Source organism: Pelodiscus sinensis, chromosome 2 (assembly GCF_052426305.1).
Source record: "Pelodiscus sinensis isolate ZL-2025 chromosome 2, ASM5242630v1, whole genome shotgun sequence".
NCBI classification, from domain to species: Eukaryota; Metazoa; Chordata; order Testudines; family Trionychidae; genus Pelodiscus; species Pelodiscus sinensis.
Window position 1 is genome coordinate 209693393 of NC_143053.1, and position 26315 is coordinate 209719707.

General features: G+C 41.5%; 1 protein-coding gene across 1 annotated transcript in view; it reads left to right on the forward strand.

Annotated features, from left to right (window-relative positions):
* THSD7A (thrombospondin type 1 domain containing 7A) overlaps positions 1-26315 on the forward strand; it is a 540091-nt gene that overhangs the window by 479650 nt on the left and 34126 nt on the right. Inside the window, exons 18-24 of the mRNA XM_089776685.1 lie at positions 3421-3599; positions 7479-7484; positions 8177-8310; positions 12301-12454; positions 15404-15545; positions 16559-16674; positions 23137-23254. Coding sequence (XP_089632811.1) covers positions 3421-3599; positions 7479-7484; positions 8177-8310; positions 12301-12454; positions 15404-15545; positions 16559-16674; positions 23137-23254 — 849 coding nt within the window. The remainder of the gene's footprint in view (positions 1-3420; positions 3600-7478; positions 7485-8176; positions 8311-12300; positions 12455-15403; positions 15546-16558; positions 16675-23136; positions 23255-26315) is intronic.

Sequence of the window (26315 nt, forward strand, 5' to 3'; positions counted from 1 at the left end):
TCTCAGCAGAAAACAGTTCTCTCAGATTATAAACTTTTAAAGAGTGACTAATATCATAGTTAATTAAGATGATAGGTTACCAACATGTGAGGATGGACAAAAAGCAAGGAAACTGCTAGGATGTAAAAAGAAACCTGAAGAAAATTACTATTAAAATATTATAAGGAAGAAATGTGTGTATTATCTGCAGTTCTGGTCACTCTTCCAGACCCAAATTAGAAATGAAAAAAATAGTGGGGGCTTTTTTTGTTTGCTTGCCCACAAGCCAGGCTCCACCTACAAGTCAAGTGGACAAGTGAAAATTAATGTCATTCACAGTAGAATGTCTAGATTTTTAAAGTGTGACCGGGAGCCCACTCTGCTTGGCTGTTGAAGCTCGGCTTCCCCTCAGTGAATTTGGACGCAACTCTGGGCAGAGGTGGCCTAAAACACATGGCTTCTGGAATCATTTGAAATGACATCAGAATCCAAGCTCTTATTTTTTCCTTTTTGGTTTGGGTCATGGTTGTAAGAAAACTTGAGAACCTGTCACACCTGTGACCAGTATAATGATGTCTGCCTGAGTCTGCAGATGGTGACTCGCAATGTCCTCTAGAGGCAGGGAGGGAAGATAATCCCATACCTGTTTCTGGAACAGACTGAGCCGCTGCTGCTCTACTGAGACTCGGATATCCCATAGATTCCACTATTCCCCTTTGGCGTCTTGGCTCCATAGGTCAAACTGCTAACAAAATAAGTTGTCTCTCAAGCGCCACTCAGTTATAGCATTAAAATGTATGTATTCTGCATTTCTTTATACTAAGAAAGTCCCTCTCCTTTCATATTTGCTTTGATGAGCAGTGAAATAGATGTGTAGACATATAAATTATTATTAGGCACCTGAGTTAGCACCCTTTAGGGATGAATGAGACAATCCACATCTCTTAGAGTTAGTATTTCAGGCTCTCTACAAATTTGGGCTACCATCACTGTGTCCATTAAATTTAGAAATATTGTTTGAGTATTTCCTCAGAATAGTAATGGATGCAGATATTTCATTTCATGAAATTTTGGAGAGTAAGACAGAAATCTTAAAAAAAAGAGAGGTGTGCAAGCTTGTCGATCTAACATGACCCAGTGCTATTCAATCCCACTTTTATCTCAAAACTATACAACAGAAGTGGAAAGAGATTCAGAGAGGAGGAATGAAGATTACTAGAGGCCTGGAAAGACTTGTATATGAAAAGATATTGAAAAGTCTGCAGTTGAGAGTAGGTTAATAAAAAGAGACAATATAGAAGCAGTCAAAATAATAAATAGTATAGAGAAGGTAAGTTCTCTCTAATACAGTAAAACTCCGATGTTCCGGCATCTGACAGTCCGGCACTCCTGATGATCCGGCACCATCAGGAACCCGGAAGTGCTCCGGGCAGCCGGACCATTGGAGCTGCTCTGCCCCCAGCTTCCCCGATTCAGCCGCTGCTAAAACTGACCAGTGCTGAATCCGGGAAGCAGGGGGCAGAACAGCTGGAGTGCTGCCAGGTAGGTCCAGTAGCGCTGCCCCTCGGGGCTGCGGGACCAACCCAGCAGCACCCCAGCTGTCCCGGATTCAGCCGCTGCTGAAATTGACCAGCGGCTGACTACAGGAAGCCCGAGACAGAGCTGCTCTGCCCCAGCTTCCTGGAATCAGCCGCTGGTCAGTTTCAGCAGCAGTTGACTTGGGTACACCTGGGACAGAGCAGCTGGGGTGCTGCTGGGTTGGTCCCCGCAGCGCCGAGGTTTGGTGCTACCAGACCAACCCAGCAGCGCCCCAGCTGCTCTGTCCCAGGCGTCCCGATTCAGCCGCTGCTGAAACTGACCAGGGCTGACTCCAAGAAGCCCAGGGCAGAGCAGCTCTGCCTCTGGCTTTCTGGAGTCAGCCGCTGATAAGTTTCAGCAGCAGCTGACTTGGGGACACCTGGGGCAGAGCAGCTGGGGTGCTGCTGGGTTGGTCCAGTAGCGCCGAGGAGCGGCGCTGCGGGACCAACCCGTCAGCACCACAGCTGCTCTGCCCCAGGCGTTCCCAAGAGCAGCTGGGGTGCTGACGGGTTGGTCTCGCTGCGCCAAGGGTCGGCGCTACCAGACCAACCCAGCAGCACCCCAGCTGCTCTGCTGCAGGCGCCCCCGATTCAGCCGCTGCTGAAACTGACCAGCAGCGACTGAATCGGGGACTCCTGGGGCAGAGCTGGACTATCAGAAGGGAGGGCTATGAGGGGGTCTAGGGGTAGCATCCCCCCACCCCACCCCAGACCGCTCATAGCCTCCCCTTCTGATAGTCCGGCATATCTGATAATCCGGCACCCCCTGCGTCCTAAAGGTGCCGGATTATCGGAAGTTTACTGTAGTACAAAAATAAGGAGGCATTCAATGGAATTAAAAGACTATAAATGTAAAACTGTGACCATCCAGAATGTAATTCATTTTCAAACTTCCTCTCATCATGTTATGAATTTGCTGATTTTTCAACTGAATGTAAAATTATTTTCATTAACAAGTCTACATTTGCCATCAGTTATTACATTGAAGTACCTGAGAGACTACCATAATTTTTCCATACATATTATGCAGGGGATATTCGGTATATATATAGGATATCTCTACAGTAACTATGTAGTTTATCAATCATTAAAACTAACTTTTATGGCTCTTGTTGTAAATGGTCATATAAACCATGTACACTATATAGTATAGTTGTAGTGTATTCTGCTTTTGAAAAAAAATGTTGTCAGTTATTTCATTGATTTAGGCATAATATCCTAGTTACATCCTGCGACACATGACTTTTTTTCCAGTTTCTTAGGATCCATGAGTAATCAACAGTAAGCATTGACATTCTCCTTCAGAGTGATTACTGTCTGTACTATTGAGGGCAGATGGTTGTTAATCTGCAAATCAGTAATGTAGCTGACCACTCTCTCTTTCTAGCCTTGAATAGGTCACAAGATGTTAAGTTTACTAGTTCCAAGCTGTTAAGACACAAGTCTTGTGGTCTAGATAGACTAGATAGATACATATAACCACAGTGGACTTTCTTCATACAAATATACAAAAGGTTTTCACAATTTTTTTAACGGCTCATTTCTGCAGCATGAGAATAATGCAGCAAGAGTTAGTGTCAATTACACTTTAGCTGTTGAAAAGCTGGAATTTGGAAATCTTTTATGAAAAAATATTAATCAGATCATTCTGAAAATACTCCGCTGTTATTTTAACACAATAGCTGGGTGTATGCATCAGTTTCCTGCTGAATTTAATTTAGGCCAAATGGTAAAGATATATCTGCATTCCCCCATTTCTGTAAATTCAAACTTCGGATACTTTAAACAAACTAGACTGAAACTTTGGGGAGACATGGCAGAGCAGCATGCAGGTGAGATTTCTCTTTCCTTTCCATTGTCTCAGGTTACATTGAGGAAGCCTGCATTATTCCATGCCCCTCAGACTGCAAGCTCAGTGAATGGTCCAACTGGTCTCGCTGTAGTAAATCCTGTGGTAGCGGAGTAAAGGTTAGGTCTAAATGGCTCCGTGAAAAGCCCTACAATGGTGGAAGACCCTGCCCGAAGCTGGATCATGTCAATCAGGTAAATTGAGTTACTTTTCTTTAGTGATATATTCCTTTTTTCTGTCCACAAGTTGCATTACCTATATAGAAAGTCAGTGAATAATTCTTCCTTTCTGAGTCTTTTACATGCTTTTTGAATTGAGTAATAAGTACGGGCACTGGTGGAAGGCAAAAAGTCTTTATATGCAAAATTAGAACAAGGGCTTTACTCTGTGTGGATTTTTTTAATCTATTCAATATGCTTCTATCAAAGGCAAAATTTACAAGCCTCAATTCTGCAAGGCCTTGAATGCCATCAGCTGCAGATCGTCATGGCTCTGCAAAATCATCTCTTCAGCAACATGTTTAAGAACAAGAGATAACGCTCTCAGTATACAGAGAGGGAAGTTGAATTACTAAGTCCAGGAAATTCATCTCCTTAATTCACTGTCATACATAATAGATAAAGTACATGCAAAGTAAGCAGCCTATGAAGAATACCAATTTATCATGATCAGTCTTTTCCTCCTCCATCTGATTACATCATCATGAGAGCTATGCACCAAAGCAAATATTTGTAGTGTTATTATCTAAAAATTAAAAAAATACTGCTGCTTCTTCATTAACAAAGAAATTGCTCACCATTTTAAAAATATCATGGAACCCAAACATCTGATTAGACATATAAGTGGTGTAGTTCTGAGCCTGAAAAACAAAACACTCACCACCACCACCACCACCACCCCAAATCCCTTTGGAGGGCCTTGTGAAATTCCTCTGGGCCTGCCTGCCTTTCTTATAGTTCTCCATGCAATCAGTGAAATTGTTGAGTAGGCCCAGCCTCCTTTCCACTGTCTCCCCCTATCAGTAGCACAAAAAAAACCCAAATATAAGGAACATTTAAAATATCCATAATATGACCACATGAGGTTTGGCCTTCCAGGAGCACTTGTTTGTTAAAAAAGGGATAGATTGAAACTGAAACTTGAATGTGTAAGTGCCTGGGTGTTGGAATCCTTCCCGGGACAGCAGTCAGATTAATGGATCATGGGAGTGCCTCACTAATCTCTCGTGAACTATAGTTGTCTGTATTTAGGGTGCCAGATGGTTTCAACAAAAATACCGGACAAACTTGACATTACATCACAATCTACATTACATCTGATTTAGAAAATATCAGACAGTTCTATTTTCTCATTGATATTTTCTCAATTTGTTTCCCGAACAGAAAGCTCAAATACTGGTCTGCCCGGTTCAAAACTGGACACCTGGCAACCCTATCAGTATTCAAAACTCAGACACCAAGCAGGATGCTCTAAGCAGAATCTTTTTAAAATAAAAAATGATCCGTTACTAGCAAAGATGTTTAGTTGGCAATTTGTGTAGGAAAAAGCTGTTTCCGGTTCCTTGTCTCTCTCTACATTGATATATTAATCTCACATTTGGATTTAATTTGCATTTGAGGATAGCATTGTTAAATGGTCCCATATTCATCTCAATAAACATCTTCAGGGAGAGGAGAAAAATCTGGCTGTTCATATTTGAATAAGGTACATGTTTTTAACATCACCCTATTATCATTTTGTCAATACTGAATGAAATGGTGTGCTGATTGATGTTTCAGCTTAAGGGTATATAATCATTCCTAATTTAGAAAATAAGTTATGTCTAGAATCCACTTTAACACAAAATGCAAGTTATAATGAAGGCTGTGTTGGTTTTGAGGAACATGTTAAAAATTACAGACAATACATTATAATAGGAGCAAATTATAGTTTATGAAAACATCTCTTCCTGGTTGTACGTTAATTCAGCACAATATTTTATAATAGGCTCTTATACTTCAGGATGTCAGAGGTAATATTGCTATATTGCTGGGTTTGTTTATATATATATATATATATATATATATATATATATATATATATATTTGCATATAGCACTGCTGCCCTCTACTGTTGTGTGGTCTAGCACCTTTTTTTGCTGCAGCTTTATAACTGACAAAATAATCCCATATTACTAAAATAAAAATAATATTGCAATCTGATATTGCATGTGGAAGTGACTGTGCCATCCATAAAGCTAAGATTTTGTATCTCTTAATATTAAATACACTTCACTGTAAATCCTTAAGTGTGGAAATCCCACAAACTCAGCCTGTGCCAATGACAAAACAGCTGCCTGGGACTATTTAATTAATCCACATCTGATCCACAGCTCAAAGAAAATCAGCAGGGCAAACTAGCACATTGTCATGCCAACACTTCAGAAGGAAAGGTACTGCCACTTGTAAATAATAATATTTAATATAAAATATACAGATTAAATTTTGCTGTTGTTACCTATCAGTGTGCTGGAGAGATGTTGCGAGGACTATGCTACCATTGGGGATGATTCAGCAAATGTTTCCACTATGGGGAGAAAGCAACATGCTCAGTTTTTCATGCCACATTCCAATCCTCTATGCCTACTCTTCAAAGTAGCTGCCACACACAGGGTTAGGAGGAGAGAGAATTCCACACCCATGTTGCATGGAGGGGGAAAAGGCATCTTATACTCTTCTCTCAGGCATGTTCAAGTAAGAACTGACAACAGTCTTGCCTTTAATCTAAACCTGTTTTCATTCATAAGTGATACTATTTTTGAATGATTTGCAAATATATCCATACATGCCAACTGTCCCACTGAAAGGGAGACCAATCAAACCATCAATTGTTTTTCTGCTCTCTCCATCCTAAAACATCTCATCTGAGGCTAAAAGGTGTTTCCTAATTTCTTTTTCCTGGAATATCCTTATTTACAGTTTTCTCTTATTGGCAGAAGTGTATGCGCAGCATATTCAGTCATGATGTGATATACGGATAAACAAATATCTTAAATTCTCTGTGGAGCAGGAAATTGTTGAAATTAACTTTGAAAATGTGTTATCTTTTCCCTATACATCTGTAGTTAAAAATTATCTGCATTGCTATAGTGCAGGTTTGCAGGTGATGTTTCTCTGACTGTCAGAGAGATTCAGCTGCAGAGACAGATCTGAGTTTCCTGGGGAAAATAACATCTCCCTTTTCATTGGCTTCAGGGATTCTTTGCCTCCACATCTACCAAGGGGCATGAAGTCCATGACAATGTCTAACTCTAATTGCTTGCTATCAGAGACAGTCACATAAATGCCAATAATGTAGAGAGAACTCCAGTAACAACTGGGCCTCAGGCATGAGCTCTGTCTTGGATGACTGACGGTTACATTTCTGCCAATAGCTAGAGAGCGCCATATTGAGATTTTCCTCCAAATTTCCTGGAAATGTTGGATCTACCTAACTGATAGCAGATATACAAGACAGCTAGAGATTAGCTTTCAGTGGTAATTGGCTTAAAATATTGGACACGAACTTAAGACAGGCCAAAAAGATATTTAAAACTTGAGAAGGATGAGATCTTTGTCTCATTCACTACTTTTACAGCCATCCCACAGAATCCACAGTACAATATTATTAATAAATAAAACACAGTCTTCCATCCAAAATTACTCAGGAAGCTCTTCAGTCTTGGAGAGATTAAAATCCTATGCCTGTAAAAAATTGATACCCATGGTAGGCAGAGAATAAAATAGTTTAATAATGTGTTTATGAACAGCATGAGGAAGAGGTGAGCATATTTGCACTAGTTCTCCACCAAGGTAATGTCTGAAAGATTTATGTTCTTTAAATGCTGACTTCTTGCAGAACATGTTAGGAGAGATGCAAGAGGGAAAGCTGAGTCTTATCTGACTTAAGTGGTGAGGCCTTCTGCTTGGTAGAGCCCATAAAAGATTGTTTTTAACCAATGAAGCACTCATTCAAATACCTGCGTTTTGCTCACTAACTAATGTTTCTATTTATTTTTGGTTGTTCCCCTGATTCGTGGCAAATACCTACTCCAGGCTCAGGTAAGAATCTCTAAAATAAGTATCTAACATTATAATGTGCTTCCTGATCAAGCTCTATAATATATGGGCTATTTGGCCTTTTCTGTAATTGTTCTTTACAAAGATGCATGTGATGTTTATAGGATACCATTTTTAATGTACTTCAGATACATTCTCTCTATATAAAATACAATCTTAGCACAATATAATAACTTTAGGCTTCATAGTTAAAAATAGTTGGCATTAAGGGGCCGGATTATGCTCTAATTTATATTGGTGTAATGTAGGGAGTGATAACGTTGGAATCAGCCTTTCTCAAACACACCAAATGTCCACAACTATTGCTATTGTGTACAGTGTGGCCTATAAAAGGAAAGATTGAGGAGCAAGTTAGCAAAGGGAGTAGCAGAAGGCTGGTTTTCCCTAGCAGAGCAAAGTAAAGGAGACTGTGTGTTTTCTCTGGTGTATATTAGCAAAGGTAATGGTAAGGTGCAGAAGACAATTTGTGCTATTAGTTACTTAACTTTTCATTTCTTTGTTTTTGTGTCAGTTTTTTAATGTCTGTTGTAATCGCAACTATTTCACAACCTAGTTGTACCTCAAGTAAGATGAAATCTATCTTTTCAATATAATAATATTTGTATCTTTGCTATGTCACAATAACAGTTTCTGCATACTGTGTGCAGCAAACTCACACTCTGTTTGGATTCCAGGTATATGAGGTGGTACCATGCCACAGTGACTGCAACCAGTATATATGGATTACAGAGCCCTGGAGTGTCTGCAAAGTGACCAATGTTGACTTAAAGGAGAACTGTGGAGAAGGTGTGCAAACCAGGAAAGTGAGGTAAATAGAATGTAATTCTTCTCTTGAAAAAAACCCTCACCTTTAAATTATTATGACATTAAGGAAGCAAAATTCTATAGAGGACTATTTTGACAAAACATTTTTGCACCAGGTGTTGAGTTAGTGGAAATCTTTGTAGATTGAAATCAATGGAGCTACACTCGTTTACATCCTTTGGGTTTTTTAAATAGAACTGTAACTTACATTTATATAGTGCCTTTCAAAGGCTAGATAACTCCAAAATGCTTTATACATTTCACAGAGATCCTTTCTCACTGATCAGTGAAATGCAACCATTTTTGTGGTGAAACATAGTAACCCATTTAGCAGCACACAAAATACTCCACAACAGTTAGGGGCAAAAGGTGAAGGATGCCATATCCAATTGAAAACACAGTGGATCAAGGTACTCAGAATGTAATAATCCCAACTGGAATTTGGCCAGGGATTGTGGTTAATAACTCTGTTGCTGAAAAGTGCCAAGAGAACTTTACCACAGGTGATCAGTGTCTCAGACTTGCATCTAAGTCCAAAGATAGATTAATGTACTGTATGGAGTCTTATGTTATCAGCAACTGTGCTGCTCCTATTTCTGAGTTTTATGCTTAAATTATAAAGAACAGTAGAAATAGCTTTTTTTCCATAGTTCTTATTGACGTGATAAGGAATAGCTATGGAAGTCCTTAACAATATTTTAAATGTGGAATATATATGGCCTAGAAAGTTCTAAATATAAAAGTAACGGGTAAAAGTCTCTGTTCCACATTAAATTGGCACATCATCAGAGCAGAGAATATGGACCTATATCTGGTGCTGGTTTTCACCATCTTTTTGTTACCGTATTAGTCCATTGGGTCTACTAAATGAACCTATGTGAACAGTGGATTTGAAGTGCCCAGTGTTCTAGCATGGTTGAAATATTGCTGACAGATTACAGTAGAACAACTCCTGACAACAAATTCACAGACATCGGCTGGGTCTGGAAAGTAATCATCTCTGGAGAGAGAACAGTTCTGCTCAGAAGCTATTACATAATTACCATAATTACATTATTATAGTACTAAATAGTTTGTTTCACTATAAAGTCACATGGAGTACAATATATATTTGTTTTAATTATTTAGTTATTGTGAAAGGTACCAGATTTACAGTAGAGACTGAAAAATTCATAGAGCAAATTCATATTTTGCCTTTTTTCCATTAATTTATGAGAACACTGATCCAGAGCAACAATTGCTGAAGATAAAGGGGTATAGAGGGGTAGCCGAGTTAGTCTGGAACAGGAAAAACTTAAAAAACAACTAATAGTCTAGTAGCACCTTAAAGACTAACAAAACATGTAGATGGTATCATGAGCTTTCGTGGGCAAAACTCACTTCTTCAGATGACTGGAGTAGTAAAAGTCCACATCCAAGAATAAATAAAGGAAGGGGGGAGGAAAAAAAGAGAGAAAAGGAGGGGAGAAAAAAAAGGAGAGTCATTGAGCAGATGGTTCAAATAGTTACAAGAAGCTGATAAGAACAATTAGCACCTCTATTATTTGGTTGGTTGTTAAGTCATTAGGATGTGGGAGGTAGTGTGGGAGCCGCCAGTCGATGTCCCTGTTCATACTATTTGCATAAGAATTAAACTTGTGAATGAAGTTAAATTCCAACCCTTCTCTGTGTATTTGGCTTGTGGAACTGGCCTGAAACAAAATAGTGACTTGGAGATCCATTAATGAGGGTCCAGGCAGATTAAAGTGTTCTCCAACAGGTTTTTGTGAATTGCCTTTTTGGATATCTGATTTGTGTCCATTAATTCTTTCCCTTCGAGTCTGTCCAGTTTGGCCAATATACATGGCAGTGGGGGCATTGCTGGCATTTGATGGCATAGATCACATTAGTGGATGTGCAGTTAAATGAATCTCTGATTTGGTGGCTCATGTGGTTGGGTCCAGTGATGAAATTGCTTGTGTAAATGTGTGGGCAGAGTTGGCACCGGGGTTGATTGCAGGGGTGGGTTCCTGGATGATAATGATAATGGAGGTGTGTTGATAAGGGATGATAATGGAAGTGTGTTGCGTGGTTACTGGAAAGAATTTGTTAGAGGTTAGGGGGCTGTCTATAGGTGAGAATTGGCCTTTCCACCAATGCCTGTGAGAGTGAGGGATCATTTTCCAGAATAGGTTGTAGATAGTGGATAATGCGTTGGAGGGGTTTAAGTTGTAGACTGTAGGTGATGACAAGTGGAATTCTGTTGTTTTCTCTTTTTGGCCTGTCTTTGAAGTAGTTCAAGTCTGGGTACTATTTTGGCTCTGTCAATGTGTTTTTTCACTTCTCCAGGTGGGTATTTCAGTTTTAAGAATGCTTTATATAGATACAGTAGGTGTTTGTCTCTGTGGGATTGGAGCAAATCCAGTTGTATTTTAGGGCTTGGCTGTATGCAATAGATTGAGAAATGTGTCTGGGATGGAAACTAGAGGCATGAAGGTAAGTGTAGCGGTAGGTAGGTTTCCAGTATAGGGTGGTGGAAATTTGTCCATCATTTAGTTGTACTGTACTGTCAAGGAAGTGGATCTCTCATGTGGACTGATCTAGGCTGAGGTTCATGGTGGGGTGGAAGTTGTTGAACTTCCTGTGAAATTCTTCAAGGGTCTCTTTCCCGTGGGTCCATATGATGAAGATGTCATCAGTGTAGCATAAGTAGAGTAAAGGTTTTAGGGGGCGAGACCTGAGGAAATCTTGTTCGAGGTCAGCCATAAAGACGTTGGCATATTGTGATGCCATGCAGGTGCCCGTGGCTGTGCCGCTGACTTGAAGATAGAAATTGTCTCCGAAATGGAAGTAGTTGTGGGTGAGGACTGAGCTGCCTGGAATAGTTAAACTGAAAGCCAAGTAGTGCATTGCAATTGCATGTTAGACTCTGCTGGTTCAGAATGCTGTCTTTTTCCCTTTCATTAAAAAAGTAGGTACATTTTAATTCCACCCAGTCTGTAAATGTAAAACTGTGTAAAGAATGAATTTAGTAAAACAAAAACGTCCAGAAATCTCCCACAAAAGAAAGGAATTTCATCCCTTTTGGGATGAATACAAGAAAAGCTACCTTCCTTTTTGCCATCAACATATTAACTGTCATTGGAAAGCTAATTCTGGCAAATAGATTTTTGCAGATACAGTATCTCTATTGGGTGTGTTCATTTAAAATATTTTCAGACTGACAGCATGAGATCATCAGGCATACAGGAATTAGTAAAGTAATAGAATTGCAGTTTGAAAATATTGCAATGAAAGTGAAGGTTTAACAGTTGTGTAGAAACAACTGTGTTATGAATCTGCTCCAAGCAATTTTCATTAATCCTTGTCATGCCCCTTATTCTGGCAGTAGGTATGAGGGCTGGAAAGAGGAACCCTGTTTAGGCTGAAAATTCTTTGGAACAAGGGTTGTCCTCCATATTGGCTGGACAGTATTGAGCATAAATGAGCCCAGGTCTATTTGGGGCCTCTGAATACTAATGTGAGCAAAGCAAAAAGCTTTGAGGATATCAGTAGTGTAGATGGCAGTGTGTATCTGAATAAATCTATTCCAAACTGCAAAGTTTTATAAATATTAACAGAATAATCCTCATAACTAACTCTAAGAGGTAAGAAAGAGTTGTGCATTTTCAATGTACTGATGGGTAAAACAGTACAGAGAATTTGTGCACATTCTCTCCACAAGGCAGGATTAGAACATGGTGCTTTTCACGTGTCGATCTGAGCTTCAACCAATACACTGCACTTCTATCTCCAACAGATAAAAACTGGGGATATATTGACTTTTTCAAATTCTTTTGGGCTTTTTAATAGTTCATTATTTATTGGGATTGCATCACAGATGTCCAGATTTTGCTATTAGTATATTGCCCGTGGTTAAACTACTAAAATGCCACATCATTTTAATGTAATGGATGCATTTATTATAGAAAATCCATGGAAAATATGTTTTATGTATAGCCTTATATTTTTTTAGATGCATGCAAAACACAGTGGATGGTCCTTCTGACACTGTTGAAGACTACCTGTGTGACCCTGAAGAGATGCCTCTTGGTGCTAGGAGATGCATATTACCATGCCCTGAAGACTGTGTTATGTCTGAATGGGGCCAATGGTCTAGATGTTTTTTGGTAAGAAACGTGAATAATTTGACACTTGGGGTTTTGAGGCTATTTTATTTAAAGAAAGTAAGGGTATGTCTACACTACAACGTTAGTTCGAACTAATGGATGTTAGTTCGAACTAACTTTCATAGGCGCTACACTAGCGCTCCGTTAGTTTGAATTTAATTCGAACTAACGGAGCGCTTAGTTCGAACTAGGAAAACCTCATTTTACGAGGATTAAGCCTAGTTCGAACTTACTAGTTCAAATTAAGGGGTGTGTAGACCCTTAATTCGAACTAGTGGGAGGCTAGCCCTCCCCAGGTTTCCCTGGTGGCCACTCTGGCCAACACCAGGGAAACTCTTCTGCCCCCCTCCCGTCCCCAGACCCCTTACAGGGGCACGGGCTAGCTACGGTGCCCGTGCCAGGTGCAAGCCTGCCAGCACCCAGCCAGCAGACCCTGCACCTGGCACGGATCAAGCCACCCACCCGATGCCCCCCAGCCCTCCCCCTCTTCCTGGGACCAGGCTGGCGGCTCCCGGGAGCTTGCCCGGGACCGCAAGAGGCGGGCACCTGCCTGGGCTAGTGCAGACATCGTGGATCTCGTCCACGATCTCCGCACTAGGCACAGGAAAGTGGCCGGCTAGGGCAGGAGAGCTGCCAGCCTGGCCACCCAGGAGCAGGTGTGCAAGAGAATCAAGGGGGTCCAGTGAGACCCCCGACCCTGAGCCCTGAGCTTACAATGGCCGTCCTGGGTCAGACCAAAGGTCCATCTAGCCCAGTAGCCTGTCTGCCGACAGCGGCCAACCCTAGGGACCCTGGAGGGGATGGACCGAAGACAGTGACCAAGCCATTTGTCTCGTGCCATCCCTCTCCAGCCTTCCACAAACCTTGGGCAGGGACACCACTCCTACCCCCTGGCTAATACCACTCCATGAACCCAGCCTCCATGACTTGATCTCACTTCCCTTTAAACTCTGTTCCAGTTCTAGCCTTCACAGCCTCCTGCAGCAAGGAGTTCCACAGGTTGACTCTTTGCTTTGTGAAGAACAACTTTCTGTTACTAGTTAGAAGCCTGCTACCCATTCCTTTCCTTTGGTGTCCTCTAGTCCTTCTTTATGGGAACTAATGAAGAACTTTTCTGTATGCACCCTCTCCACCCCACTCCTGCTTTTATAGACCTCTATCCTGTCCCCCCTCCATCTCCTCTTTTCTAAGCTGAAAAGTCCCAGTCTCTTTAGCCTCTCTTCATATGGGACCTGTTCCCAACCCCTGATCATTTTAGTTGTCCTCCCCTCTCCCAGCCTCTCTTTTCCCCTCTCCTACCTCCTTTTCCCAGTCTCCCCCAGTTTTGTTCAATAAAGACAGATTCCATTTTGGAAGACACGTTGTCTTTATTTTGTACATCAAGAAGAGGGTCTAGGGAAGGGTAAGTGGAAGGAGGTGAGGGAGGAATGGGGCACGAGCCCCCGATGGGGAGGACTGGGCTGGCTCTGCGGGCTTCTGGGGATGGAAGCTCTCCTGCAGCCCACAATTGCCCCCTCTCCCCAGATGGCAGCCTGCGGCAAGTGCAGCCGGGCTGATGGCCAAATGGTGCGATGTGCCCAGTGTGGGTAGTCCGGGCAATCCAAGCCAGGACTGCTTTGCAAGCAGGGCACCCCTGAGAACTGTCTGTCCGGGGTGGGGGTTGGGACCCTTTAAGCACAGCCCTCGGCTAGTCTGAGACAGCAGCTCCACGCTCTAAGTTCTTCTCTGATGCCCTGCCGGCACTGCTTCCGGCCATCCTTAAGCCCGGTTCAGGGTCCACTCTGTCTGGACATGCTAGTTCGAATTAGCAAAACGCTAATTCGAACTAGTTTTTTAGTCTGGATCCGTTAGTTCAACTAAGTTAGTTCGAATTAACGTTGTAGTGTAGACATACCCTAACTGAGGAGTTATTTTGCAGAGCTGTTACACTGAACAATCAACAGGCATGCAAATGATTGTAAGATCCTGATAACTACATTATTGGAAAACACGGATTGTTAGATATCCCTTCAAAAGGGCAGCTTGTCAGCATTTCTTCATTAAAAGCAGTTTTTCAAGAAATCTCTTCTTGATGCTGACAATTTCATGAGCTAGTGCCCTCTATTTTTAGGGAAGGTTAGTTTTGAATGAGTCAGTTTTGGCAATATCTACAGACCCCACGTTTCTTAGACATTGCTCAATCTGGCTTCATTTCTCTCTAAAAACACAGTAGGAGCAGGTCTATCAGTAAACCCTACAACATAACAGCTTTGCTGGTGCAGTGCTTCACCAATGGGAGGGCTTCTCCCATTGGTGTAGGTACTTCACCTCTGCAAGAGGTGGTAACTGTTGAATGGGAGAAGCCCTCCATCAACACAATGCTGTCCACTCGGTGAGTTAGATCTATATATTTATGTTCCTCAGAGATGTGTGAGTGACCTAGTTATCATCTGTGAAGAGCAAAAGGCTGTAGGGTAAAGACTTAGATGAAATTAAAGATAGCTCAGTCCATCAGCCCTCTGTGTTTTGGCTGTCTGGAGTCTCAGGTGAGAATATGAAACCACAATGAGAATAAAAATGGGTTTCTTCAATTTCAGTAGCTTGGGAAATTGAAGCTACTCCTCAGCGTCTGTGTCCATGCACTGCAATTTATTGAGAGGCAGCTAATAATATGAAAGTTCAAATACTCAGTTGCTTTAAGGCAGCATCAACAAAATGTGAACTAGATAGGGAATTATTGAGGCATTACAGACGTAATTAGGTATTATTAATTCCTAGGTATTATCACCGAGATAAAACAGCAACTCACGCCTCCCATAAAATTAACAAAGAAAGAGTCCCTTCTAGGCAAAGTATAATGTTATTGTTTTACATTAGCATTTTGTAAAAAGGATGCTTAAAAGACTGTTATGTTTGTAGGTGGAGAGATGGAACATATTAAAAACAATTGTTTTTGTTTTCCTTTTAAAGCCCTGTAATGGAAGTAATGTGCGTGAAAGGTCAACGGAGCTCCTAAGACAACCCGATGAAGGAAAGGCTTGCCCTGCCTCCACTGAGACAGAACCTTGCAGTCTGAACAAAAACTGTTACCACTATGATTACAATGTGACAGGTATTAGCTTTCTTATAATCTAACAATAGGCTGTAAAATATAAGAGCTGTACCTATTTTCACAATTTAGTACTTCAATAGCTAATCATTAATGTGTGGGTCAAGGTTGTTGTTTTTTTTTCTTGTTAGCACCTGGCTTTAAACTAGGGCTTATGATCCTTAATTCCTGATCCAACAGAATTACTTTAAAGAATCTGTTACACTCAGTCTTGATAAAGTTGCTCTCAGCATGTAGGAAAGAAGAGCTGGGTTGGCTAAGTGTAATGCTAACAGGTGGAACTGTACTGAAGACCTTTGGAGCTTAGTGTATGAGCCTCTGCCACTTGAGCTAAAAGTAAATTGGCTGTCAGCTAATGCTTAAGAGCAGACTCATTCTTTCTCTCTGTAAGTGGTTTAAGTGCTACTATATGGGTGGTACACCACACTCAATAGGTGTGTGGGTTGAATATCCTACAGCTCCTTCCCCCTAGAGTTGAAGTTATGGTCCGGACTCCTCTTTGCAGCTAACAATAGCCATCATTTCCAAGGTGTTTCTCTTGTTAGTGAGACTCTCTGCAGTAGTACTGAAACTGTGTTAATAATGAAGTGGGTTTTCTATGTAAGAAGAAATAAAATACCTATCATAGGCACCCAGTGTGCCCAAAGTATAGGTCTTTCTGCTTCCATATGTTATCTGATGTGGTTTGTACAGTCTATAGTGTAAATAGTCAAATTGTTTGATGACTCAAAGAAAAAGCCTATTTCTCTGGCCATTATATATATTTGACTTGCCCAAAAGCCATGCAGATAAATACGGTATTTGATTTTTCAGAAATACATTGTGTCACTTAGTACCTAACAATGGTTGTTTCCAATGTGTCCTGCTAATGGGCTCCATGAGCTTCTGAATATGTAAAAAAATATTCGGAGGGTATTTTTAGGCTATTTGAATTAAATGTATTATTCAAGTAATCAAAGCTTCATCAGAGATCAATTTCATTGACCTCCTGTCCTGATGGTCTTCTTTATTGCCAGACTGGAGTACGTGTCAGCTCAGTGAGAAGGCTGTCTGTGGTAATGGCATCAAAACAAGAATGCTAGATTGTGTTCGGAGTGATGGCAAATCAGTTGACCTGCGGTATTGTGAAGAGGTGAGTGGAGCTCTTTTCCCTTTGTGAGTAAACTCTTCCTAATAGCTTTAATTTATGCTGAACTGGCTGACCTGTGCTACATGTAGCCCATCTCTGACAGATGTTTCTCAACATTATTCATGGACCATTAAGTACCCCTTAGAATGGGGCTGTGTCATCACCTATGATTTCTTCATAAAAATTCCTCTGGTAGCATGTGTGCACCTACAAAGAGGTGCTGATTATATCCTAAAGGAAATAATTTCAGAACAATAAGCAATCATGGTGAATAAAGGTAATAGATCTTAATCAGAATGCAAATCATTCTAATTTGATGTGATTTCTGTGTAGTACCTTGGACAGCTGCCGATATCAATAATTTATTCAGTGTGTTGCTGAACATGTGCCATGTGCCATAATGCAGCCAGGCTGAGTGCTAGCTTCTTGCATCCAGCTGCGTAAGATGAGAGACATTCAAGCTGTGTGGAAAAAAACCTGCAGCATTAACAAGGAAATGGAACTTCTTACATAAGCGTGTGCAGTGGAGTAATATTCAGCAGATGGATCACGTTAATTTTATGTAACTGTTTCATGAATCTGTTTTTTAAATGACTGCTCAAGGCAGGTAACACTATTGCTTCAGTCATTTCATGGGCCTGTTAAAGAAGACTGCATCTATTAATGATTGATGCTATGCAGATCATACCATGAAGGACTATGTTAAAAATACACCAAGGTTTGCATTATGGCAAAAGCTCCCTAGGTGTTCCAACTGAAAGTGACTGAGGTTGCTTCAACTCCCTAATGAAACAGACATGAAACCACCCAGGAAGTAGGAGACTAGGGTCACCTGTGAAGAGACCATATGTCCTCCATAATAGCTCAATTATATCAGCACCCCTTCCCCTTCTCCAAAGATCTTCCCTTGGTTGCAGCTGTTTCTCAAGACTCCTCTTGAAGGAATTGAAGGTTGCCAGTGATGGAGGGAGCCATGAAAAGGTGATACATACATTATATTTGAGAGAAAATCTGCCAGACTGGTGCTATGTGTATCTCTCCTGACCTGCCCACTCCTGAACCCCCAAGTTCTAAGCAAAGGATGCTGCAGTGAAGGCCACTAACATGTCATTTCTTCTGTGCACAAAGATTTTCTTTTGCACATAGATCTTGAGCAAGGGTGGACAAGTTACATCTCACGAGCCATATTTGGCCCACCAAGCCACCAGATCCAGCCCTTGGATAGCCTGCTGGGACTCTCGGGCATGCAGCAGCTGCTGATTTAAGTGCAGGTCTGCTCCATATGCCTCTCTGCTCTGGAGGAAGGGTAAGGCTTTATGTGATCATCCCACCTCCAGCCCAATCCTCAGCTCCTATTGTCCAGAAACAACTAGACAATAGGAACTGACCCCAGCCAATTGGCTGTAAACAACCAAACAATAGGAAATGAGTGATTGGCCTCGGGGATGGGGGCAGTGCAAGCCTCTTCCCCCTCTTGGATCTGAGAGTCACATGGAGGGAACAGCCTGCAGTTTTAAGCCATCTAGGGCTGCAGCAGGTAAGGAGCCCAGCCTGCTTTGGGAGTGCTGCAGGGCTGCTGGCTGGGAGACACTTAGGTAAGTGCCTCCCAGCCAGAGCCTACCTCTGGAACCTGTGCCCCTCACACACATCATCTCCTTTCCTCAGGTCACCAACCAAACCCTCTGCACCCCCCTGCTCTAGTCACAACTCCCTCCCCGACCCAGTACCCCCTCTTACGCCTCTCCCCGAGGCCAGAATTCTATCCTGCATCCATATCCCCTTCCTGATTCTTCACCACAATCCCTTGACCCAGGTCACAACCCCCTCCTTCATTCAAACTCCCTCTAAGATCTCACACCATCTCCTGCACCCCAATCCCTTACCATATGTGCCTTTCTGCACCGTCCTATACCCTATACCTTCTCCACAGACAAGTGCAGCCCTTGACTACTTTCCAAAATCTTGGAGTGGCCCCCCACCAAAAATTATTTCCCACCCCTGATCTTAAGAATATGATCAGGCCTAATAATGTGACCATTTTCATGCCAGAGTCTCAGGGCAAAAAAAATCAACCCTTGGATGTCTTCCAGCAAGCCCCGGTGAAGTTAATGAAAGCTGTCCTGTGCATTAGAAGACCGAATTTGGTGCTCAAGATATTTTTAGGCAACTACCATATTGATTTTTATATAATGAGACATGGCATATGTTATAGGTCTGTCCATGTGAACATTTCAACAGAAAATGCCTTTCATGAAACAATAAGTAAAGTAACAATGGATTTCTTTTTTCATAAAGCTGTAGTTCTGCATCCTGCATTATAGATATGTGTGTATGTATCTACAAACTGTGAATGTGAGCAGTAAGCAGAGCAAATTATTGTTACTTTGTAAATGGAGATTTCATTGTAGAAGACTTGAACAGCTTTCCCCTAATTAAAGGGTGGGTGCTTCCCTAGTTAGACAGCAAGGACAATGGAGGCAGCTGAATAACCATTTCAAAAATTTCTAGCCTTGAGTGGCTAGCCAGCCAGAAGTCCTGGCAGCTACACCATCATTTACCAACAATTGCAGCAATACAATCCTACTTTGGTGGAAGAGGGCAGCATACAATTAACCACTAGTTTTTTAATTCAAGAAACAGAGTGTATTCACATAGTCTGTATTTACAAAGCCCTGATCCACTAACAGACTTACCATTCAAGCCCTTCTATTTGTTACATTTTATTGATGTAAGAAGTGGTGCAGCAAGGTCAGTGACTAATCCAGTAACTGTAGGGTAAGACCTGTTTACCTGATTAACAGGAAAACCAAGCTGTCAGAATCTTACAAGACCTTTCATTATAGGGGAGTGAAAGTAAACTCCATGTCATCAGAAGTGGGATTTAAGAAATTACAAAATTTCTGAGTACTATATGCTTTTTGCTAATCTAATTAAAAGTATTCTCTCTTATATTTTTATAATATGTATTACAGACAATGTAGTAAACCATTTTTAATTTCATTCCTTTAAATATGTATGGTATGGTGGTACGTAGCAGACAGGTGTCTGTGTTTGAATAATATTGCAGATTCATTAGTTATACAAAACTCATTCTAGGTTTATTTACCGATACATCAAAATTGGTAACTCGGAAATTGTTTTTACTTAAGGTAGAAGCAGAGAACAGAGATTAGAATATCTATTGCTAATCTGATTTCTGATTTGTCTTATCATCAGCCAAAATGTTACAGCTGCATATAACTACATTATCCAAGAGCACAATAAAACCTTATTTTACACTTGCAGAGCTGTCCGCATTATATCCAGATGCAAGCTTATACTCAGTAAATTCTGAAATTCCATCCTGATGTTATGCCAGTGGTTACTGTCCTAAAGCAGTCTATATGATTTAACATTAGTTTCAATCAGCTAAAGAAGTTATCCAATGATCCTGATTACTGCCAAGATAAATCAATTTCCAGAGCTTATTGTCAAGTCTCATGTTTCTGTGAATACTCTCAGAGAACTCTCAGAGAACACTAGTAGTGGATCACTTGGTCACTACCTACTGTAAAATTGGTGTGTGACAGAACTCTTGCGGCATTTTCCTGGGGCTCTTTAAAATTCAAATCACCTAATTCAGGCTGCCCCCACCACACCCTTTTTACATACCTGTGAGTTTATTGTTACTCATTTTCTCACGGTTACAAATCAGAAGACTCTGGAGACAAGCATTTTGTCTGTATGCGGGCCACTGGTCAGCCTTACATGATAGATCTCCAGTTGAAAGCCGACAAACATCTCTTGTTGATAGCGTGGCCCCGCCCCCAGCGCGCTGCACACCTTACAGCTGCAATTAGGCACCCGGCGCCTGATGGCAGCTCTAAGGGGTGCTATGCGGCCCCCGGGTGCACGGCACCCCTTACAGCTGCCATCAGGCGCCTCCCCCCCGTAGGTTGGCGCCCTGAGCAGCTGCCTGGCTAGCCCCCCCCCCTTAAACGACCCTGAATACATATTCAGTACAACTTCAGTATTTGAAAATCATCAACAAGAAACCTCCTGTTATCCAACATTGGGCTATGTCCATTAGTATTTCCAGATAAGGGAAGTTTGTATATTCTTCCAAATGGTTAGCCAGCCATTATTTCCAGGTCCCAGAAGCTCAGAAGGACGTCTTCTACCAGAGAAAGGGAAGGAGAACAATGGATAAGTAGGAGAGAGTCACAATCCTGATCACAAAGATCTTTTTGGCTTTCTCAGAGCTGGCTTTGCAGCATTTCAGCATACTAGTCTTGGGGAAGCCAGCCAACACTCTGTAATTTGGGCTCCGACTCTCTCCTTTGCTTCCCGCTGGGATATTGCTTTCTCTAGCTGCTGAAGTCCTGCTGAGCAGGCTAGCCTTGGGGAAGCCAGCCAGTTTTCTGTAATTGCACGGACTCGGCTCAGCAAGCTTTGAAGTCTGTGCTCAGAAGAACTGACCCTGTGTGCAAACTTCAAAGACTTATTGGCTAGTTTCCTGATTATCCAACTCTTGATTATCAAAAAGGTTTTCAGGTGTCCCCTGAGAGCTTTGGGTAATCAAGGTTACACTGCAACAGAGAGATACTAGGAATTCATTGGTTGATTCATAAAACAGAACAGAGGTCTCCTACCTCATTTGTCTCAGGAAATGACACTGCAAATGTAAGTCTAATGCCACCGGTATGTCAGGGTCAGAAAGCTACCATATGTGCAGTATATTGATAGAGTGCTTGTTAATGTGTCTACGTGATGATCTGTGCTATATATTTGACTGCAAAAGAGTGTTTCTTATTTCTGTTGCAAAGTCTACTTGCTGGTTTTATGTTCCTATCTTTTGCAGTCATTATTATAATGTGTTTCAAATTGTCTAGGTATCTTAAGAGATTTTCTATTTTTTTTAATTATATAGCTTCTGATGGATAGATCCTTATCTGTAGCCTTTTGGACTCACAGTCAATAGACCCAGACCCTCAAAGGTATTTAGGCTTTTATCTTCCATTGTTTTCAATGAAAGTTAGGCTTTTAAATACCATTGTGGATCTGAGTCTGAAAGCCACAGATAAAATTCAGTCCACTGCAATAAAGGAAAGAATTTGTCCCACTGGGATGTTGCAGACCTCTTTGATATTAATATTATTTCCTATCAGGTTTCACATCTGCTGCCTATGCTGGATCTGTCCCTTTCACTCACACTGGAGTTTTGCAGGATGCAGAGGTTACTGTAGCCATATGACTAGTTCTGTTGTCATTTCCATTAATTCTATTGCTATATATTGTCATTTGGAATCTCTAGAGTCTCTCTCCTTTCTCCCAGAAAAGGAGACTGGTCATGACAGCCATATAACAATTATCATATATAGAGTAGCCCAATGTCTGTGACTCTGTAATGCTGAAATGCTGGATGTTCCCTCTGGGTGGCGCTGTTGCCTCCCTGGCTGTTCCCTCTGGGCGGCGCTGTTGCCTGAGTCACGTCCTTCTCCTCCCACTGTGGTGCTCGGCTGACTTCTGCACTGCTCAGCTGGGCCACCGCGGGGGAGCAAGCGGTGCAAGTGGCGGTTTGGGTCCCGCAGTCCCCATGCAGCACGGGTGCTGCATGGAGAGCGCGGGGCCCAAACAGCTGCTTGCACTGCTTGCTCTCCTGCAGCAGCCTGGCTGAGTGGTGCAGAAGTCAGCCGAGTGCCACGGCAGGAGGCGAAGGGGGGCCGGAGCGGTGACGTGCAGCGTGACTGGCTCTATGCCATTTGGGCTCCGCAGTCCCCCGAGTGAGAGGCAGCAGGGGAGGAGAAGAGAAAAAGAGAGACCGAGAGAGAGGCAGGAGGCAGAGGAGAGCTGGGGGGGGTGGGGGAGGCAGTAGAAGGAGAAGAGAGAGAGAGATGGAGCGAGAGACCTGAAAATCTTGTTGTTATGATGGGCTAACTGGCTAGTTTCAATATAATAAGCTCCATCATGAAGAACTACCTACTCAGAACATAAAACTTCCTCTTCTGTGCCATTGTTAAGGAGGGATTATATGGTTCAACTGTTGCAGCTGGTGAATTTGAGCTGAATAGCACCTATGTACTATCTACTCCTGCATTCTTTGTCTAGTAGATTTGTAATACTGCTCCCTTATTCTTTTATTTTTGGCCAGTCTCTACATTAACATTTCAGAGCTGTATTCCTCCATCTTTGGGCCTGGATTCAGGAAATCATTCCTGTTTCTGAAGTGTGTTTAAGAACCTGCTTAAATCCCACTGAAGAAAATGGGATTCAGGCATTTGCTTAAGAGTTAAGCACAAGCTTAAATGCCCTTCTGAGCTAGGGCCCTAATGGATTAATATATTGTAGAGTTTTCTTTCTCTTTAATAATTACTACATCTTTAATCAAATGTGATTATCTCAAATTCACCCTGTTCTCAGTAGTATAGGCTAGGCTCGTGGGATAGACCACACTTTACACGCTAACAGTGGTGTTTCCTCTTTCAGCTTAGTTTGGAAAAAACATGGCAGATGAACACCTCCTGTGTGGTGGAATGTCCTGTGAACTGTCAGCTTTCTGACTGGTCTTCGTGGTCTGAGTGTTCTCAAACATGTGGCCTTACAGGTTAGTTGCTGTTCTTGGAATATATTTATGGCTGAGTTTTGTTTGTTTGTTTGTTTGTTTTTTAAGATCTGACACAACTCATATCAGTCTGCCAGGAATTTGAAGAGTAGTTAGTTAGAAAGATAATGAGAAGGCCCTAAATCTGGCTTATATTGCTCAGGCAAATAGCAGGCTTCAATGAGGCTATACATGGTTTAAGTGAAAAGGTTTTGACCCACACTGAAAAAAATTCTGATTCAATTAATAGACATCAGATATGACAAATGATACATGTCTTTGTCTGAGAAGTTTACTACTGTGCATATTAGATATAGATGTCCAAATGATGAGAAAGATAGTTTGACAGCTCTCAAAATTATTGAGATAAGAAAAGCAAAGTCATACCACATGGCTCTTGAAAGTTAAACCTACCATAACACACTTCTTTTTTTTATACCCAGAAAAGAGGAGCTTTTGCTTTCAATAGGCTAATATTTAAACTTCATTGTATTGTTTTTATATAGAATATAAACATAGAATAAAACAAATCACATATCAATACAAATACATGCATAAAATGGAAATAGCACATAAATAAAAAAATCACTGTCCATTATTTATAAAACCTGGGGGGAAAAAAAACAAGAAAACCTGAACCCAAACTGGTCATGCAGGACACCAATTATTAAAGTGATTAAACAGATAAATAAGTGAGACATAACATGATTATTGGGGTCCGCAATATACTAAAATGCTAAAGTACATAATAGTGTAACTAGAGATGCTCATATTTTTCTTATAGTTTCTATTTAATAAAGTCATTTTTCTGTTAATGGAGTAGTAGAGAGCTCATTAAACTGATCTGTATGTGTGAGGGATTTCCACTTTCTAAAATTATCTCTTTTGGCCTATAAAATAGTTACTGCTTCAATTTCTTAATGACAAGTGGAAATTCCAACTTCTCCAGCACCCCTAAAATACATAAGCTTGTAGAAAGAAAGATAGCAACACTTAAAAATTTTTGAGGGTACTGACTATGACACTCAGCAGCTCATCCATTGTTGACAATTATAAAGGATATGTGAAAGGTTGGCAGACAGCTGTTTGCATCTGTCTCAGCAGTCTGGCCTTAAATGAACATTCTAGGGTCTAATAGTACTTGTTTAATGTCTTTTTTTAGAAGAATTGCAAGGATAAAGAACGTGAAGTAACTTTCGCATTAAGCCAGATATCCACTCAGGTTTCTGCTGTGATAGTAAGGCTAAATTATTTTCCCCTTTTGTGTTTGAGACTGAGATTGAGAGGGCAAAACATTAAAACACCTATATAATTCCTATATGGTTTTGTTTCCATTTTTCTTAACATGTTCTTCTAGAGGTGAGAGAGTTGAAAGAGACAAATTGTCTCTTATCCTTTCATGAATCCTTGAGTATAGCCTTTGAAGGAAGGCACTGTGGAAAGTGGTAGCTGATATGTGTTACATACATAACCTAAGGAAGTTTGTCTCAGTTCAAGGAGACATAGCCATTTTAGCACTGATCAAGCTAGTGCATTAAAAACAGTGTAGCCATGGCAACACAAGTGGCATCAGTTCTAGTCACCCTGAGTACAACCTGTCAGACATCCTTGGCACATATTTAGGGCAACTACCTCTCTCCCCTTCCCTCCCCCCACTACTCATACTGCCTTGGTGCACCATATTTTTTAGCATGCTAATTTAATAGCTCGTATGAGTATTTCTCCTCAAGCCAGGAATCACACACCCAGCTTGAAATGTAAATACACAATGGCTGTGTCTACACTGGCACCCTTTTCTGGAAATGCTTAAAACGGAACAGTTTTTCCGTTATAAGTATTTCCAGAAAAGCGCGTCTACATTGGCAAGATGCTTTTCCGGAAAAGCACTTTTTCCGGAAAAGCGTCCGTGCCAATGTAGACGCACTTTTCCGCAAAAAAGCCCCGATCGTCATTTTCGCGATCGGGGCTTTTTTGTGGAAAAGACTGCTGTGCTGTCTACACTGGCCCTTTTCCGGAACAGTTTCTCCGGAAAAGGACTTTTGCCCGAACGGGAGCAGCATAGTTTTTCTGGAAAAACAATGACGATTTTACATTAGATCATCTTTGCTTTTCCGGAAAAGCAAGCGGCCAGTGTAGACAGCTCGCAGCTTATTCCAGAAAAGCAGCCGCTTTTCCAGAATAAGTGGCCCAGTGTAGACACAGCCAATATGTATACAGTTTTAACTACCCAGTCTTCAGGTACTTACTGATTCCCAGCTCTGCCTTCCTGTTTTTCCCTTTGATTTTCCATACACTCTGCTCCCTATCTCCCACCCCCCTTCTTTTTTCCTTTCTCCCTTCCCCTTCTCTCCTATTTATTGTGGGTCTGCACATCCTAAACTCATAACTCCGGTCATCTGAAGAAGTGGGCTGTGCCCACGAAAGCTTATGATGCCATCTACATGTTTTGTTAGTTTATAAAGTGCTACCAGACCATTTGTTGTTTTTTCCTGTACAGACTAACTCAGCTACCCCCTGAAGCTTCTGTATTTATATGTACGTGGGTATCTACCCCCACGATATATTAAAAATAGCAATATGATTTTATGGATGTTGTGATTCCTAAATATATCTATTTGATATTGCTAACACAGAGGATGTTGTTATGTATGGAGGCAGACTCATTGTGTATGAAAATAAAATACATTTTAGGTAGGTTTCTGTATACAGTAAACATTGTGTTATCTGGTCCTTTACCATCTGGAAACCTCTATACAATGGCATTTGTAATCTTTGTAGAACGTCTGATTATAGTCTAGTTGGTGAAGAGCTAGCAGGCTCTTTACCTATTCCACATGGTTCCCAGGAAACAGCAATATATCCTTGCTGCTCCTAGGCAGAGGAACAGCCATGAAGGGTTCAGAGTACAGTAATGTGCTTGCAGCAAGGTGTTGGGGGACAAGGAAGGGTTTGGGTTGTCGAATCTGGGCAGGTGTTCTCACCATGGGCAGCTCTCGACAGGCGGCCACCTGACCCTGCTGCTTCTGGCAGAGGTACAGCTAGGTGGATTTATGCGCTGCCACAG